The sequence below is a fragment of the Caloenas nicobarica genome, chromosome 3, assembly GCF_036013445.1.
Source record: "Caloenas nicobarica isolate bCalNic1 chromosome 3, bCalNic1.hap1, whole genome shotgun sequence".
Classification (NCBI taxonomy): Eukaryota; Metazoa; Chordata; class Aves; order Columbiformes; family Columbidae; genus Caloenas; species Caloenas nicobarica.
The window spans coordinates 79,922,247-79,938,638 of NC_088247.1; the positions used below are offsets into that span (position 1 = coordinate 79,922,247).

General features: G+C 36.9%; 1 protein-coding gene across 4 annotated transcripts in view; it reads right to left on the bottom strand.

Moving 5' to 3' along the window:
- LYST (lysosomal trafficking regulator) overlaps positions 1–16,392 on the bottom strand; it is an 84,374-nt gene that overhangs the window by 47,147 nt on the left and 20,835 nt on the right. For all 4 annotated transcript variants that reach the window (XM_065630525.1, XM_065630524.1, XM_065630527.1 and 1 more), the window contains exons 5-14: positions 12,143–14,225; positions 9,430–10,462; positions 8,531–8,692; positions 7,699–7,855; positions 6,238–6,464; positions 4,882–4,948; positions 3,932–4,041; positions 2,468–2,891; positions 1,164–1,308; positions 235–408 (exon numbers count right to left, since the gene is read on the bottom strand). In XM_065630525.1, coding sequence (XP_065486597.1) covers positions 235–408; positions 1,164–1,308; positions 2,468–2,891; positions 3,932–4,041; positions 4,882–4,948; positions 6,238–6,464; positions 7,699–7,855; positions 8,531–8,692; positions 9,430–10,462; positions 12,143–14,225 — 4,582 coding nt within the window. The remainder of the gene's footprint in view (positions 1–234; positions 409–1,163; positions 1,309–2,467; positions 2,892–3,931; positions 4,042–4,881; positions 4,949–6,237; positions 6,465–7,698; positions 7,856–8,530; positions 8,693–9,429; positions 10,463–12,142; positions 14,226–16,392) is intronic.

Genomic DNA, 16,392 nt, shown 5'->3' on the forward strand with positions numbered 1-16,392 from the left:
TGAAGAAAAACACTGGTGCATTGGTCCACAGTATGAACTGAATATTCTCCAAGCAATCAAAACCATTCTTGATATTTCTAGGGAATTCCTAGCAGCATAAGACACTCCTCTCCCACTCCCAGAAGACTACTCAACTGTAACTTCAGCTTGTGCCAAAGCAGTACAGATGTTTTCTGACCAGAGAGCATCTTTTTAAGAGGATAAATATCTTGGTGCAACTAATGTATACTTTACCTCTGACCAGAAACCCACAGCAACACCTTTCCGTGGATATTTTTCTTGCCTTCTGGCTGCTGCAGGTATGTTAGTGCCAAATGCTGCCACCTGCCCACAAGGAAAACATTCTCTGGAGATTCAGCCTGTGCCAGCAGACCAGCTTTCATCTCATCATTTGGATCCATGCACATACTATGAAAACAGAAAAGGAAAAACAAGTGTGTGTGTTTTCAAATTCGCATTTTGAGCCCCGAATCTTCATTTTTTTGCCTCAGTTACTTTGAGACTGCATTCCTTAGCTTTCACAGATAGTTCTTTTCATCACAATGCTGTATTTAGAGTGTTCAACATAAGCTACAGGAATCCTCACATTACTGTTTCAACTTATTAATGCAAACAAGTTAAATAACTACGTTTACATTTAAGATAAGGATATTATCTCTATTTTACAGAGAAGTTCAGTTTATTGAAAAAATGTAGATGCTTTGAACACTGAAATAAACTGTTCTAAAATTGCAGCTCTAGACCCATTTTAAGGACATACTACTTACGAGAACTAAATTAGGGCTAAAATGTGTTAAGATTAAAATCAAGATTGTCATGGTAAGTATTAAATAACAGCAGTTTTCAAACCTGAGGTGTGAAAACCTACAGCTACAAAAGCTTTTGCTTATCTTCACACATTTATTGTGTTATTTCATTAACACTTTAATTGCTACCTTGCATTGCATTATGTTTATGACTGATCTTGCATGTTACTTTGGGCAATTATTTATATATTAGAACATGAAACTCACAAGACCAGAGACTCATGTTTCAAGCAAGTAATCCTGCAGATCTGTATGCAATAAATATACTCAATGTTGCTATCAGTGTGCAAGATGACTCTACAATACAAGTAACAATACATGTGTTCACAAGACTGCTTTTGGATTAATACACCATACCGAAATATGAATGCTCCAGTGTTCAAGTCTGCCCAGACTTGTATCATCAATGCTTTGGAACCCAGTGAAATTATATGAATACAGCCATCTTCAACAAGTTTATCTCCCAGGCTCAGGTATTCCATTCCTAAAGACTTTGTTTCTTCTAGAAACAGAAACATGTTTATACACAACGACAATACAACAATGCCTGTCCTACCAGCTATCAAGTGCGAAAAGAAGTAGTTCAGATATTGCAGAGAGTTTTTATAAGCAAGCTGACTAGTATGCATGATTCTCTTCGGAGACTTAGGTCTCATGTACTGAAACTGAGGAGTTGACATCAAGTCAGCACTTCACATGGGGTTTTTTTGTAATTATGTAAACCCACTACGCATTAATACACTCTAATTCAATGATGCTTTTGACATGCCATATGATGTTACATTCCTATGTTGAACTGGCAGTCTCTTAGTGTACACCAAGAAATCTTTAGATTTTTCTTCACAAATCATACTGCCCTTTAAGCACGATGTTGCATTCGATATTTTTACTTTACCAAGCAAAAGCACAGACCTAGTAAAAAAAGCAGCCCTAGTGAGCTGCAAGATCCAGAGTTGGGTTTTTTCCCCCACTTTTTATTCAAATACAGTAAAAAAAATTAAAAAGCACAGTAAAAGGTATTCCAAGAATTGTGATTGGGAGACATTTTAAATAACTTAAGGAATTTTTCTTCCTATAAATTATAATCTGAAAGATTCTGCTCAAAAGAGTTTGGGAACAGGTGGGTCTCTATAAAAGGATGAACAGAGAAATGTTGTACAGCTATTGACATTTACAATGGTGCATACCCAAGGAAAGTTAAAGGATTTATACTGAGTTAGACTCAGGCTCTGACTTGATAGATTAAGAGTATCTTTTAGCTGAGAGTTCCAACATTTAAATCCTAAATCACAAAGATTTACTAGCTCTCTGTTAAAGGGAGAACACGAGCCACTTGTTTCAGCAGTACAAGAGACCAAATAAACTTGAAAGCAGTCTTTTCCCATGACCTTTCAGCTGCAGCATTTAGTATTTTCTTCAACATAACATGAAGTAGCATAAAGACATTTTACTGAAATTACAAATTCAATTAGAATACTAAATTTCTAAGGAAGCAGGCATTATTCTACTTAAGGACTAAGGCTGGAAAAGTTTTATCTTTAATTATATGATGTAGTACTCAAAAGAAACATCAGAAAGACTAGCACTCCTGCTTAATATCCACCATAAGAAAAACATTCAACCTGTTGTGTATGGCAGATCAGGTGGTACTATGTCCTCACCTGTGCTGTCGAAGCTGCTCTCTCTTACAGCTACCAGTCTGTTGCTCCTCTTGATTTTTTTCCCCTTTTCTGTCGAATTTTCTGTTTCATGAACACACTCCAGATGAAACCACAGTGAGACACTGAAGCCTTCAGACATGTGTGGCCAACAGTTTTGTCCAACTAAAGGCAAGTGAATTGGGGCTACATGCCAAGAAGAAAGCAGCTGGTGACTCAAATTTTCACCATCTGCCTCTTTCTTACTCTGTGAAAATCTCGCTCTTTTTAAAAGTCCAGGAGTTTTGCTATTGGAAGTGCTACCAGATTTTTGTGAAGAACTACCACTCAGATTTGTGCCATGTAGTAAAGGAAAGGCAAGGTACTGTAACGGGTTCATATAAATGTTATTTTCTATTATCTTCAATACACCCTTGAGCAGTATCTCCTAGAAGAAATAAACCAAACAAATGAGAAAAAAAATCAAACCGTTTACACCATGTAGTCAAGCATCATCTAACTAAACAGAACCTGACTCTTCATTTAAATCTGGATTAATATTTTCCCAGAGGTAGACTTCCATATCCGAACTGACACACATTTACAAAGCATCAAGTAGCAACTTTAATAGACTATGGCTAAACAGTTTTGAGGATTTAGTCAGGGAAGATCAAGTTACCATGCTTAGGAATCAGCTGAACCATAGCAGGTGGTTACTGCACAATCCAATCTCACATTGTTATGTGCTAATAGATTAACTTACACCTCAATAACAGACCACACCTCTCACCCCATGTTTGAAGCTGGGTAAGAACACCGACACACAGGTCATCATTTTGTTATTGCACAATCAGTAACAAAACTAGCCAAGCCCTCAAGCCACAAAGTTTTTCTACTTAGCCAACTATGGCAAGCTACCTTTGAAAAATTGACTCGTGTCTCCTTCTTTGATTTTATACCATTTCAGACTCCACAGTATTTTTTAAAGTTCCTTCCACTTGTTTTCTTCTACAGACTCCCACACAAACCAACAGGTAGAAGTTTCAGTACAACCCACACAAGCAGTAGATTCCAGCATTACACAAACCAATTTAAGACAGTTTTGAAAGCAATTCCTGCTGCTAAAGTGTTCCTGAAATAGCAATATGCCTTATAACTTCAAAAGAATTACTTCAAATTTTATAGTATTACGGGGTTCTGTCATCCATAACCACGACGTCAGTCTTCTCAAGAGGTATTTTATTTTCTTGTGCTGAAGAGAGTTCTCAGGACTAACACACACTTCAAACCCCTCTCTTTTCTTGTCTCTTATTTATTTTTCATTTTTTGAGAATTATTTCAACCACCAAATCTTATTTGCTCTGGTCAGTTAGAATGTTGTTATTAGTCTCCTTATTCTCCAAAACACTTGGACACAAAAGGATTTTCTTTTTCCTTCACTTTTCTCATTAAGCCTTTGAATTTTGTTAGGTGCTACTCCATACATACCGTACAAGGTGTCTTCTCCAAAAATATCCCCAGAAGAAGCGTTAGCTCTTCTGAACATGTCTGTGAACTCATCAAGGAAACTAACAGGTCTACCAGCACCATCTGACATGCTATAAATAATGAGACAAAAATAATATTTTTTAAAGCTTTAAAAAATTATTTTCAATTTCATATTCCATACTATTATGAGGAGAGATTAACACGGAATTCAGAGTGTTTTGCGAAAAAAAAATTCAAATTCAGGAAGCAGTGATGACTACAAGATGAATTCTAGAGATCCAAGAGTACTTCCTGACACTACCATTCAAATTTTCATTGAATGAACCTAGATGGCTCCAGCAAGTCTGGCTCCTAGGATTGCAAAGTGGAGTCTGAAAGTCTGTGAACCTTCACATCTACCTTGCAAAGGCTCTCCCCACAAATCCAGGGATCAAAGTCCTGAGATGAGTTTACATCATCTCCCACTGTGGAGCAATCTCATTATGTAAAGCTACCTTAGGGAAAGCATTTAATTTGCTTCCACATTTATTCCACATGTATTATCCAGCTGTTTTCCGATTAGAAATAGAACTCAATCAAGAAATCACCTGAGTTACAAAGAAATTTGAAATAAAAGCTTATGTTGTGATGGACTCGGATTCAATCAGTAAGATAACTGCTGTTTTTCTGTGCAATGTTTGTTAACACTGCCATCCTAGGCTTATGATTTCAACTATCATTTTTATATCTGACAGCATGTGTTTAAATAACAGATTTCCACTAGCTCAGAACAACACTGTATTTACACATAAGTTAGATACTTGTCACAAGCTAAAGAAGCAGCTGCATAAATATTCACACATGCCAAGGCATTTGCTTTGTCAATTTTGCATTCGCATTGTCAAATATTTGAGTGTGTGTACATTAAGTTAAATATTGTTTTTTATAACTTACTTAGAACTTGAACTCACCATGAAAACTAGACTCCACTTGTGTCAATATGTTCATAAATCCTCCCAAAAGATGTTTAACAGCTCCCTATTAAAAAATACAGGGAAAGTTGGTATCTGAAGACTACATAGCAGCCCAAATAACTAAGAAATTATTTCTTTTAATCAATTCTTGACTACAATTGATTTTAATGACAATTCCAGTTAAATTATGGAAATGTGTTTTTATATTTGCTAATGAACATTCTTTCATGTTCTGTACAGTTCAGTTGCAGAAAAGAGACTTTGAAATCCAAATTATTCTAGAAAGAAACCTTTGAGCCATTATCAATTCAGCAGCTGAGATCTCCTTTGTCTTCTCCTGCATAACAGAGTTACGGGATTTTACAGGTTGTGACAAAATACAGCATGTTAATATACAGTGAAGCATTACTGAAAGCAAATTCAACCTTTCCTCAGCCTTTTCACTCAAGATTAAAGAGTAACTACAAAAAAAAAGCGCCATTTACTTATAAGCATCCTTCACAAATGCATCTCAGATAAAGCTAATTTGAAAAATCTCTAAATTTATTAGTTTGATAGATTGCTCTTTTTAAACAATACTGAAAAGTAATGAAAAATGAGATTTGGAATTACAAGTAATTTCATATATTGACATTCAGAAAAAAGAAATACATATGTGTTAGTGATTTAAAACTAGTAATTCCCACAAACAACTGGAATACTGAAATAAAACAGTTTTCATTTCCTGTTTAAGCTGTAAAGCACTAACTTTGCTTCTTAGTCAAATGGCGATATAAACAAGCACTTTAAGCTTAGATTATTTAACCATATTTTCCTCTTTTGCAAGACACAGACTCAATTTAGCTATTAAAAAGCAAAAAACAAGCTAGCCATCAGAAATTCCAAAGGACCGTGATGGTATCAATATCTGCATAACTAATTTCTAATATAAACTTAAGAATAATAGCATTAAACATTCTTTAGGTACATCACTGACGTTTCTAAAAGTATATACTGAATACATATCTATATAGAATGTTAACATATAAAGATACACAAGGAGATATTTGCCCTTTTTTTTTCTCTCAATGGCCTGACAGTCATTAAAGCTGTATCTATAAGTTCTAGTGATTGAACAGTCTTGATAAAATAAGGCAACTGTGAAACTCAAAAGCTTTGTAGGTCAAATATCTTTCAACACATTCATTAACTATAGTTTCTGGTAACTTTAATGCAATGCAGCTGGCAATAGTCACTTGCATTGTTTTGGGTCTTATCAAATACCATAACAAATGAATATGTCTGAGATCACTCTATTAGGTATGCTGGAACTTTAAAACTCTGGCTGTTGCCTTTGTTTAATAACATTTTTACCTGTTCTATAAGCACAGTGGCATTTCTCTCCTTCTGGCTGATGATTTTCAGGCAGCTTCGGAATACATGAGAAAGCACATCTAAACTTGCATTACCAGCTGAGAGCAAGTGTAATTCTAACATGCAGATTTCAGGATATATTAATTCTCCTTGATTGATGTTTTCAGCTAGGTCATTAGAATAACCTGGAGGACCAGTACATCCTGGTTCTGCCTTTGTGTCTGCTCCTGAAAGAAAACACTCATCTTACTGAAACTTTCTCAGCTGAATACAGTTTGCACAATTTAAGCAGAGCATCCAAGGACATAATTTCCCCAACCTTCTCATAGGTAGACAAGAAAAAAAGTCATGAGCTTATAGGCAGTTTTCAGAAGTTAAAACAATCTTCTATTCTGCTTCAGATTTTTGCATTTTCCTGCCAATACAGAAGGGCAAGGATACAGTTTCTCCTGTGACATGCTCTTAAACTATGTGCCTTCATTTCCTGGGAACTGGACACACATAGTAGTGATGAGATATGTAATTCATGAAACATGACAGTAAAAATCATTGTAGTTGAGCCTCAGGCTTCTATACACATCTCTGAGCCTGCCAAGAAAGGCAATGAATTTAAATGACTTTATTTTGTGTGAAAAGGTTAGAGGAAGCAATTGCTTAGTTATTTAACTCAGAAAATGCACATGACAGCACATGACAGAATACCTCCATAACAACCAAAAAAGAAAAAAATAATCTAAGCCTCTCCTCCTACATCTTGGAGAGACTTTAAAGCATGTTACTTTAAAAATAACTATTTGGTGGACATACATTTCATGTAAATAATTCAGGTTAAATTAGTAATTCAGAAATGCTTTTAAGATGTTGTGTATCTGTTGATAAAGCCTTGTCACAGAGGTAAACAGCAACAGTTGAAAGCAGTTCTATTAAAGGCTGTTACCGTTCATGCTGACCTCATACATGAACGCAAGGATCAGATGTTCGGCACAAAGGAAAAAATTAAAAGCAAATTCATGTTCAAAGTTAATTATGCACACAGGATACAGCAAGAGATATGCACATCAGTCACTGAATGAATACAAAGAGATATAATTAGACTATTTTTTTACCAGATTGTTATAATACTGGAATTATAAAATGAGCATTGATTTTCAAACAAACTACTAATAAGCATCTCTGGAGAAAACTACTTCTAGACCACAATGATACATTTGAGCAACACGACTTTACAGCAGGAGTCACATAAACCTGGAAAATCAGGACAGAAGAGTTCCTGTAACACTCAGTAAGAATATTCATCATCTCTCCATCTTTAACTGCATCCTACTGGAAGTAAAAAAGTTAAACCTTTTCTACCTGTTAAAGGTCTCTGATGCTCACCCTATTTTTGTACATGTTAAAAGACAAGCGAGCTTTGTTAATGTCATAGAAACTGCTTTGTATATTCACAAAGTTCACATTTACCATCATTCTTGGTTTCACTATCATCCGGGTTACTTTCACTATCTGCTTCATATCCTTCCTCTTCAGCAAAAAGTTTAAGACTACAGCACTGTGATTCTTCAGTTTCTTCAGAAATATCTTCAGGTTGTGGCACAGGCTCTTTTTCAGTGTAATAGGTCTGTATAACAAACAAATTTACCATCATAGGTCAGAAAAATAAGTAATTTAGAACCTTCCAGATGCCTATTTTCTCCAAGCCTGTTAGCAAAAGAAACAAATTAATAACACACTTCCAAGAAACTTGAGATACTTTTTATGGATACCTCATTCTTACAAAGAAAATGGATTCTTCAAAGATGGATATTTCTTACTAACTACTTAAGCAAAGCTTGGGTAAGCAGGTGGCCGATGCATTAAGAATAACTGTGTTTCCAAAATCACTACCACCATAAACATGAACCTTGACATCCACTCTAAGGTGAAGATGTGTCTGCAGCCAATAAGGTCAGTCAACATCCCTATTTGAACCTCTCCCCCTTTGAGAGTTTGTCACATGCTGTTGTGGGATGAAAGGGTGAAGAGAACGCCAGGTTTCAGGCATATCCACAAAGCATAACACAGTTTGCTCCTTTTGGGGGCATGATTTCTTTCTGAGCAGCAAATGTGGGGAATGTATCAATAACCAGCACTAAACTTACACACATACAAGAATCAGAGAATTAGTCAACGGCCACATTATCCAAACACATTTAAACATGTCCTATTGAGTTTAAAAATAGACACAAACAACTTAAACCTGACCAAGCAAACCTTGTGGTATTTAGAATTAGACTACTTAGCTGGTGTTTCATACCTTTTCAACTTTTTCTTCAGAATGATCCAGATCAGCAGAAAAATTGCCCAATGCAACACGAAGCAGTGAATCAAACAGAGGCTTTGCCAAGTCAGTTTCTATCACTTTTGACTGAGCAAGCTGCTCCCTCACTTGAAGTAAGATATCATCCACACAAGTATTCTGTGTTTTGCGGGAGACAAACATTTTGATTCATGTTATGTTTTGGCTAACAAAATGGTCTAGTACTTTAAGAACTCCCCCTTTCACCTACACTAATCTGACTTCTCAGCTAAAACCAGACTTCACCCAGTCTCTTACAATAAGAAAGATTCATCCTGTTTGTCATGACAGATTTTGTTGGTTAAGCAATCTGCACACTGAAAAAAAAATAATCTGGCAACATGCTGTTTCCCAAACATCGCAAGCGAAAGCAATGTTTCGAGAATAAACTAGAAACATTTCAAAAGAGTGAGCAAAGTAAAAGTGTCATCCAGCCTGAATCAATCTGTCATTCTTTGCCAGCCCCCAAAAAGCAGGCAATTGGCAAGAACAGGGATCCAACCCAGAGGAGCCAAGGACAAATATCATGTTGGAGAACAAGTAAAGGGTTGCAGGGTCCTTACCAATGTCCTGCTCAATACAAAAAGAGACACGTCGACATGTGGGAACATGCCTCCTCAGAAACAGCAACTGCCAGTTTGTTCATCCACTCACCCCCTTTCTTTCATGCCTGCTGACCACTACCCTGACCACTGGGCACATCGCTTAACCATATGCTTTCAGTACTACACAAACAATGTGGTACCATTATAACAGCATACACCTTTTTCATCTCTGAAAGCACTTTTGATTAAAGTACTGTTAAAATAATACTGTATGTAACAAATATAAGTAAGCAATGGGAAACCAGACAGTACCTGGTGAAACGACTCTACTTCCATCTTCTGTTGCATGGTGCTTGCACTGTGCAGGCAGATTGTCAGCAGAGCTTCTAGAAGTCTGATACCTTGAAGTGCCCACTCAGTCTCTTCTCTTCCAGAAGTCTTTATCCCCTCAAGATTGGCACCTGAAGTAACTGACATGTGTTCCCCACTCAAAGAGCTGTGACAGGAGACACATTCAGGCACCAGCTGTTCTGCACCAGCAAGACTGTCAGAACTGTCAAGCTCCAATTGTGTCACCTCTCCGCTTTTAGCCAGCTGAATAGAGTCATCCTTGTTGAGGAGCTCACCACGAGGACTCCCATGTGAACTTCTGCTGCTTTCACTCAATACTCTCTCCCTCTTTTCTTGCTCCTTTTCCTTATTTTTTGCAAGTTTCTGAATTATCAGGATTAGTAATCTATAGCACGCTTCAAAGCCTCCAAGCCTATGGAACTGTCTCTGGAAAACTGAACTATACAAATAGATGCAACGACACATGGACCAAATATCTGCAGCCCTGTGAATATGTTCCAGGGAGGGCAAAGTAAGGCTTTCCAGTGACAGATATGGTAATTTGTGGCGTAATGGCTCACTAGCTGTACTATCATATCCTGATGTATCTTCAGAGTCATTAGCTGAATCCAGATCACCATCTGCTTCTTTACTTACACATAAAAAAGCAACACAGAGGAATAGGTTTATTGTGTTGATGTGAATGTCTTGGCTCACAAACTTTTTCTTTTTTGGGTAAGCCTCTTTCAAGCCAGCATAAAACTTGCTCAGGCTTTGAGGAACTTCTGAAACAGCATGCTGGCTACAAAGAGATGCAGGCAAGTCAGACATAGACTCTTTTTGTTCGCTGTTGAGGCCTTCCAGTTCTGGCATTGCTTGGTCTTTCTCCTGATCACCAAGGCAGATTATCAAAGTCTCTAACACTTTCAAAGAATGGCTTCTTAAAGCATCTAAGTAATTTAACTCAGTCATTTGATTCACTCCATTACAACTCAGAAACAATTCTCTAATTACCCTGCAACAGAAAGCATAAGAGTTACCTTATAAGTCAACCACAAATTCATGTAGTTCAGATTACATATCTTATCCAAAAATAACCCTCTGTCCTACACACCTGAACAACATCAAGGACTGATCATGTTTACAGTAAGTGCTATAAATTACTCTAAACTGTAAATTAAAGAGAGGAGGACCTTGTTTGCCGTACTTCAGAATCCCAAGTAAACATCATCTATTTGGTAGTAGAAAATTCAGGGATTTTGTAAGATATAATATAGGAAATATTCATTAACCTCTAAAATGTAGACCACATCAACACACAAAAGGTGTTTAACTTGATTTATGAAATTTGCTCTTCAGTGGTACTTCCTCCCTCTAATATTTTATTAGCAATTGGAGCTAGTAAATATCTTTATTTCTCTCGGTCTATGACTTCAACACAAAGTAGAGATTCCTTCCCAAATAAACTCAAAGTTCTACGAAATTTTACTAGCTAAGTCTATTAGTTGCATGGATGATGTATTTCAGGTAGAATTCAGGAATATCTCCAAGCACAACTTTTTGTGCAATTGTTACACCAGGATGTCCAGTGTTAAAACCATTCTGTATATTTGTTTCCAAGTATATTTCTCCTTTCTTTCTGCTCCAAGTGTTACATTGAATTCACACAAAATCTGGGGTAAGGATACATAAGCTTCTTGGTGTACTATGTTTACATGTTGACATCCACCTTCCTTACCCTCCCATCTCCTCCCCACAGGGTCAGCCTTTAGTGTAACCGAGTTACACACTCCTGAATCAAATGAATCACGTACTTATTTGTGTATTCCCATCTTTAAGCCAGTAGGAAATAGGCTAACTTTTTTTAAATCTAAACTTTACTTCTCTTGCCTCTTTGCCACTACGTGCACTTTCAAAAATTAATAGCTTCTGATACAGTTTAAGCTAGGATAAAAGTTAAAATTGTATTAGATAATCCTTTACACAAACTGGAATACTAGTCTATTCTTTGTAATTGTCTCAGATAAGCCTACTAAATTCATGTCATTTTGTCAGGACTCCAATGAGAGCTCAGAATCTTCCCTGGACAAAAGGGCACATTCATATTCTGAGTAAGATTCCATATGTTGTATTAAACAACTATTTCATCAATTCAACAATAAATAGGTGAGTTTCTGTTTCATGCCTTGGAAGAATGTTTTTGGGCTGTTGTTTAAATGAACAGGATTTCATAAATTAGGAAACTAATTTCAGGACAAGTAAACCTCTCAAGCCTTATTTTTGAAAGGTGGTTTCTGTGAAGACCATTCTCAAAGGAAAAGGGAAACAGATCAGAAAACTAAGTAGTCTAATTCCCACAGAAATGTGACACGTTCTGTTCAATGTTCCTGACTCACTTTAGTGTGAGGAACAGAGAGGCAAAGAGCATGTCACACAGGACAAAGATTTTTATTTGCTTCTACACAATTTGGCTTGTTAAAGACCATAACTCATTGACAGAGAGCCCTCACTTTCTATGGTTTATGAATCTAGGATTAAATCTTCTGTTATTCAAGCATTTCTCTTGTTGCCACTCCTGCAATATCCAAGTGCCACCTACAGTGCAAATAAAACTTATGTTCTGATCAGTAACAAATATATAAAGCTCTGTACATAGTTAGCACGTTTTCCATTAATGAACAGAAAATCAACCAACCTGGATTTAAGCAACACAGGGAGTGTCTGTAAATAAATCTGAAGTACTTCAGAAGGCAAACACTGGCTATGGTAGGTGCCTGTGTGTTTATCAGCTGTCGCTAGTCCGAGTTGTTGAGCATGGCAAGCTAGCTCAACCCCTCTCTGAAGCACAGGATTATAGATACAGTTATATAGTTTCCATTGGACCACTGCATTTCCCTTTTGAATTAAGTGGCAAATATGGCTTGCAATCTGCATGCCGCGTAGTTTGTCTTCTTCAAAAACAATGTCCTGATAGGCCTCCAATGCATCCCATCTCAACAACACATCTTCAGATCCACTGCTAGGCAGAATTCCTTGAACTCTGCAAGAGGAACTAGATGCAAAACCAGCATCACTAGAGTTGCCCTGCAAGGCATCTTCAAGCTGAGCCAGTTGATCACAGTCAACAGTACATATATTGCATGATGCTTGTATAATTTTTGGAGAAACTTCTGCTCCACCCAGCTGATCCAATATAAACTTGTTAAGGATATTCAATATGTGCTGTTGAAAGTTTTTTAATATTGGTAACTTGGAAGCATGAAGTAATGGGATGATCACAGACTTTGGATCCATACAACAACATATTCCAACATTATGTACACCCGAGAGAAGTTGAACACAAGTGCTGCTCAAAGAAACTCGTTGCAACAAGTGCAAACACTGGTGTGCACAAACAGCAATGCAACAGCATCTGTCAGGATAATGAACTTCTCCATCAGAAGTTTCAAAGGGGTTTTTGGACGCTTGGTTTTTAAAAGCAGATACAGAGAGCCCAGAGAGATCTCTGTGGTGATGCATGAAGTGAGAGTACTCACATCGTCTGTGCCGCTTTCTTGTACACATTGATTGATGGAGCTGCTCCGATTTCACTTTTTTGACAGTGCTGATTATTTTCATGATGCTGTTGATTAGGCCCTTCAGATGCTCTGAGGCTTTCCCAGTTACTCCCTCACTCCTCATACACAGCCACTCCATTTGAAGCACAGTTACTTCAAACAGCTTAAATCCCTGATGCTGTATGAACTCATGAACCAGATCTATAGCTTGGCTAAAGTAGAATGGATTTGAGGATGCACTTTGTAGGCAGCAGATCAAAATCTGCAAGATACCTTCTATAACCTCAGGTAGAAGCAAGGCTCTGTGATGATATCTAGAAAATATGAAGTCACCCTGAACTGGCAGCTGCTGTAGTGTTTGCTTGTATCCTGGAGCAAAAGGATCAGGTTGCTTTTCCAAGCAAATTCTGATTTTTAATGCTCCTTTAAGTAAGTCTGTTATATTTCTTCGTAAATTGTCAGGCATCGTTTCTGTGTTGCTAATATCTAAAGACATAAGATGCAGCACTGTTCGAAAAAGCATTCTTTGGATTAGAGCCACAGGTTCTTCTGTCCACCCTGCACACACTACATTTTCTGTGCTACTACTTACATTGCAACAGTCTCCAAATCCTGATAAGAACTCAGTCAATGTGGGCACCACACTAGCTGAAAGAGCAGAACTGTGATTCAAAGTAATATCAAATTTACACACCTTCTCTAGGAGTGACAATAAGACATGGCATAAGTCAAAAGGAGAGTTATCCACATTCTTAGCAACTCCTGTATCTGGCTCACTCAAGATCTCTGGGTTTAGCTCATGCGCTAGAGCAATTTGGCTGGAATTTTCTAGATTAGAGGCATCAGGATTAGAACTTGGAACCACTTCCGCAGGCAGGCAATCACTTCTACCTGCAAGGTAGCTGTCCCTAACTGGGTATGTTAAAAAAGGCTGCAGTAACTGGGAGCGTCTGTGTTTCGTTACAACAGTGGTCTTGTCATCAGAATTGCCTTCCGAATCTGAAGTGGACAGCTGAGATCTTCTTGCATCTCGCACAGAGTAACGATGGGTGGTTTTGCGCTGACGTCCACTTTTTCGAGATCGAGGGTGTAGTTTTACAGAAGTCTGAAGAGATGAACGAGCGCTTCCATCCAAGCCTAGTTTTTCCTGAGTAGATTTCACAGAACTTGAATTATTCTCTTTGGTCAGGCATATGTCTACTGTAGAGGGTATATTAAAATCTGTTGAAACGGAAAGACAAAGGAACATTAAATGAACATTCAGGAACTTTAAAATATCTACAGCATTTTCCCTAATTTTATAGTTTAATACTTCCAGCTTAAAAAAAAAAGAAATAATTTCTTAATAGGTCATGGTTTTGCATATGCCTGTGTCTGACATTTTCAGTATAAAAAAAATGTCAGCAACAACTCATGTTTAGGAACCATACTGGCTATTTTCGAAGCCTAGACAAATTAGTTCGTTTTCTAATTAGGGTTAGACAAAAACGTTCTAGAGAGTTTCCTAAAATGTTTCTGTAGGCACAGCTATTCCTTGCTCTTAAGAAAAGATGTTATCGACATAGATGAAAGGACTTTTAGGAAGAAAAGGGAAAAAAGCTTATTTTGCAAAATCTTTTGTCCAGTTACAGATAGGATATAAAAGAACAATATAGCCGCAAGTCTCTAGTTATGTTCACTGTACATTTGGGTAAGTTAGACATACTAATACCATAGAATTAAACTATTAATCAGCAGGATACCAGCTCTCAGATCTCCCCTATTACTTAGCTATGGAAGCAGTTTTAGGCAGTTACTCAAGCAATGTTTACTTTATATATAGACCATTTGATATATTTAAAGTATCACTATAAGCATTGCCAAACAGTCATATCCTACAACAAGTGAAGAAAAACTCTACGGGGAAGAAAAAAAATGTCTTTTTCAACTCAGCTGCTATACAAACTGGGTGCCTAAATGCACAGCCCTCTTAGAATGAGTGAAAAATAAATTGTTAGAGTACTAGCAGTAATAAAAAAAAATATATTTATATATATATTTCTCTACTTAGAAACAGTGTAGATCTTCAAATATTCAGACCTCTGTCTTCTGCATTAATTGTTCCAAACACAAAAAGTAGAAATAAAAGTTATGGATTTTAGAAGAGTCATGGACAAGAGGGAAATGGAAAGGAATAATGTTTAAGGTGCCCCCCAAAAAAATCCCAAAAGCCCACACAATAGCTACAACTGTTTTTCAAACTGAAAGAAAAGACACTTCCATGTGCAAGTATGACTGTGCCTTGCTGTTTCATCAAGTCAGTTATGTTTAAGGAAGAAGCATCATCTCCTTTGGAGGCAAGAAGTTAAGCAGGAGTACTTCTCAAACAAAGGGTATTTCCTGCACAGAAAGAAAAGCTGCCTGATAGAGCTGAATTAACATACACTCCATTTCAGACCAAGGAAAAAGAGTTCTTAGTGCACAATGGATACATCACATTTATTGCATTAGTACTATGAGACAGACATTTGTAGAAGCAAAAACAGTACATTATGCAGAGTGCAGGACATCTTAAAACTTATTTATACAACAGCATTTTAAATTAAATCTGGAAAAGTCACTAAGCTCTCATAAGATAACCAAAGTGTTTCTTTAATTGAATCGTGCTTACAGGAACATGAAAGAAAGATGCAACTCAGCAAGCATGAGAGTTAAATATATAAAAGTTCTATAAAACATTGATGTGGAACCATTTTAAACACTTCAAGCCTACAAACATTAACAAAAGCCTTCAATTTGCAAGAGTTTAAAATAGAAAAAACATTAGAAGAACTTCAGGTGAGAATCCTTAGGAACTCCCTCAAACAGACAGGTAACTTAATTTGTTTCATCCTCTCTTTTATCCTCTAATATGAAAAAGAATGCATCAGAGAAATGCAGGAGTACAAAACAAACAGAAAAAGAAAAAAATCCCTGTGATTTCCTGGTTCAGTTTTTGCAGTTTGTTTTGTATCACCTCTTTCATTTCCTTAATTCACTTTAAACTGACTCTTTGGCAGTTGAACCCTTGTGATTTGATTCCTCAGTTAGCACATCAGTTTGACATAGAACATCATATTTCCTAAGGAACGAAGTCTGGTTCTGTTCATAATCATCCAGTATTATTCTATTTCCAGGGCCTGCCTCCCTTATAACATTGCAGTTCTTTTATATTCTGTTGTCCATTCTTTGGCTTTAAGCTTGTTCTCTATTTCTTCAATTTCAGAAGAAAATGTTGGTCAGCGACAGAATAAGACAATTTAGTGCCAGCATGTGTCACCTTCTTTGTTTTTAAAAATAATCAGTATGTTTTCCCCTTCTACTCATCATGAAACTTCACATTAGCAAAAATATCAATACTCTTTCAAAT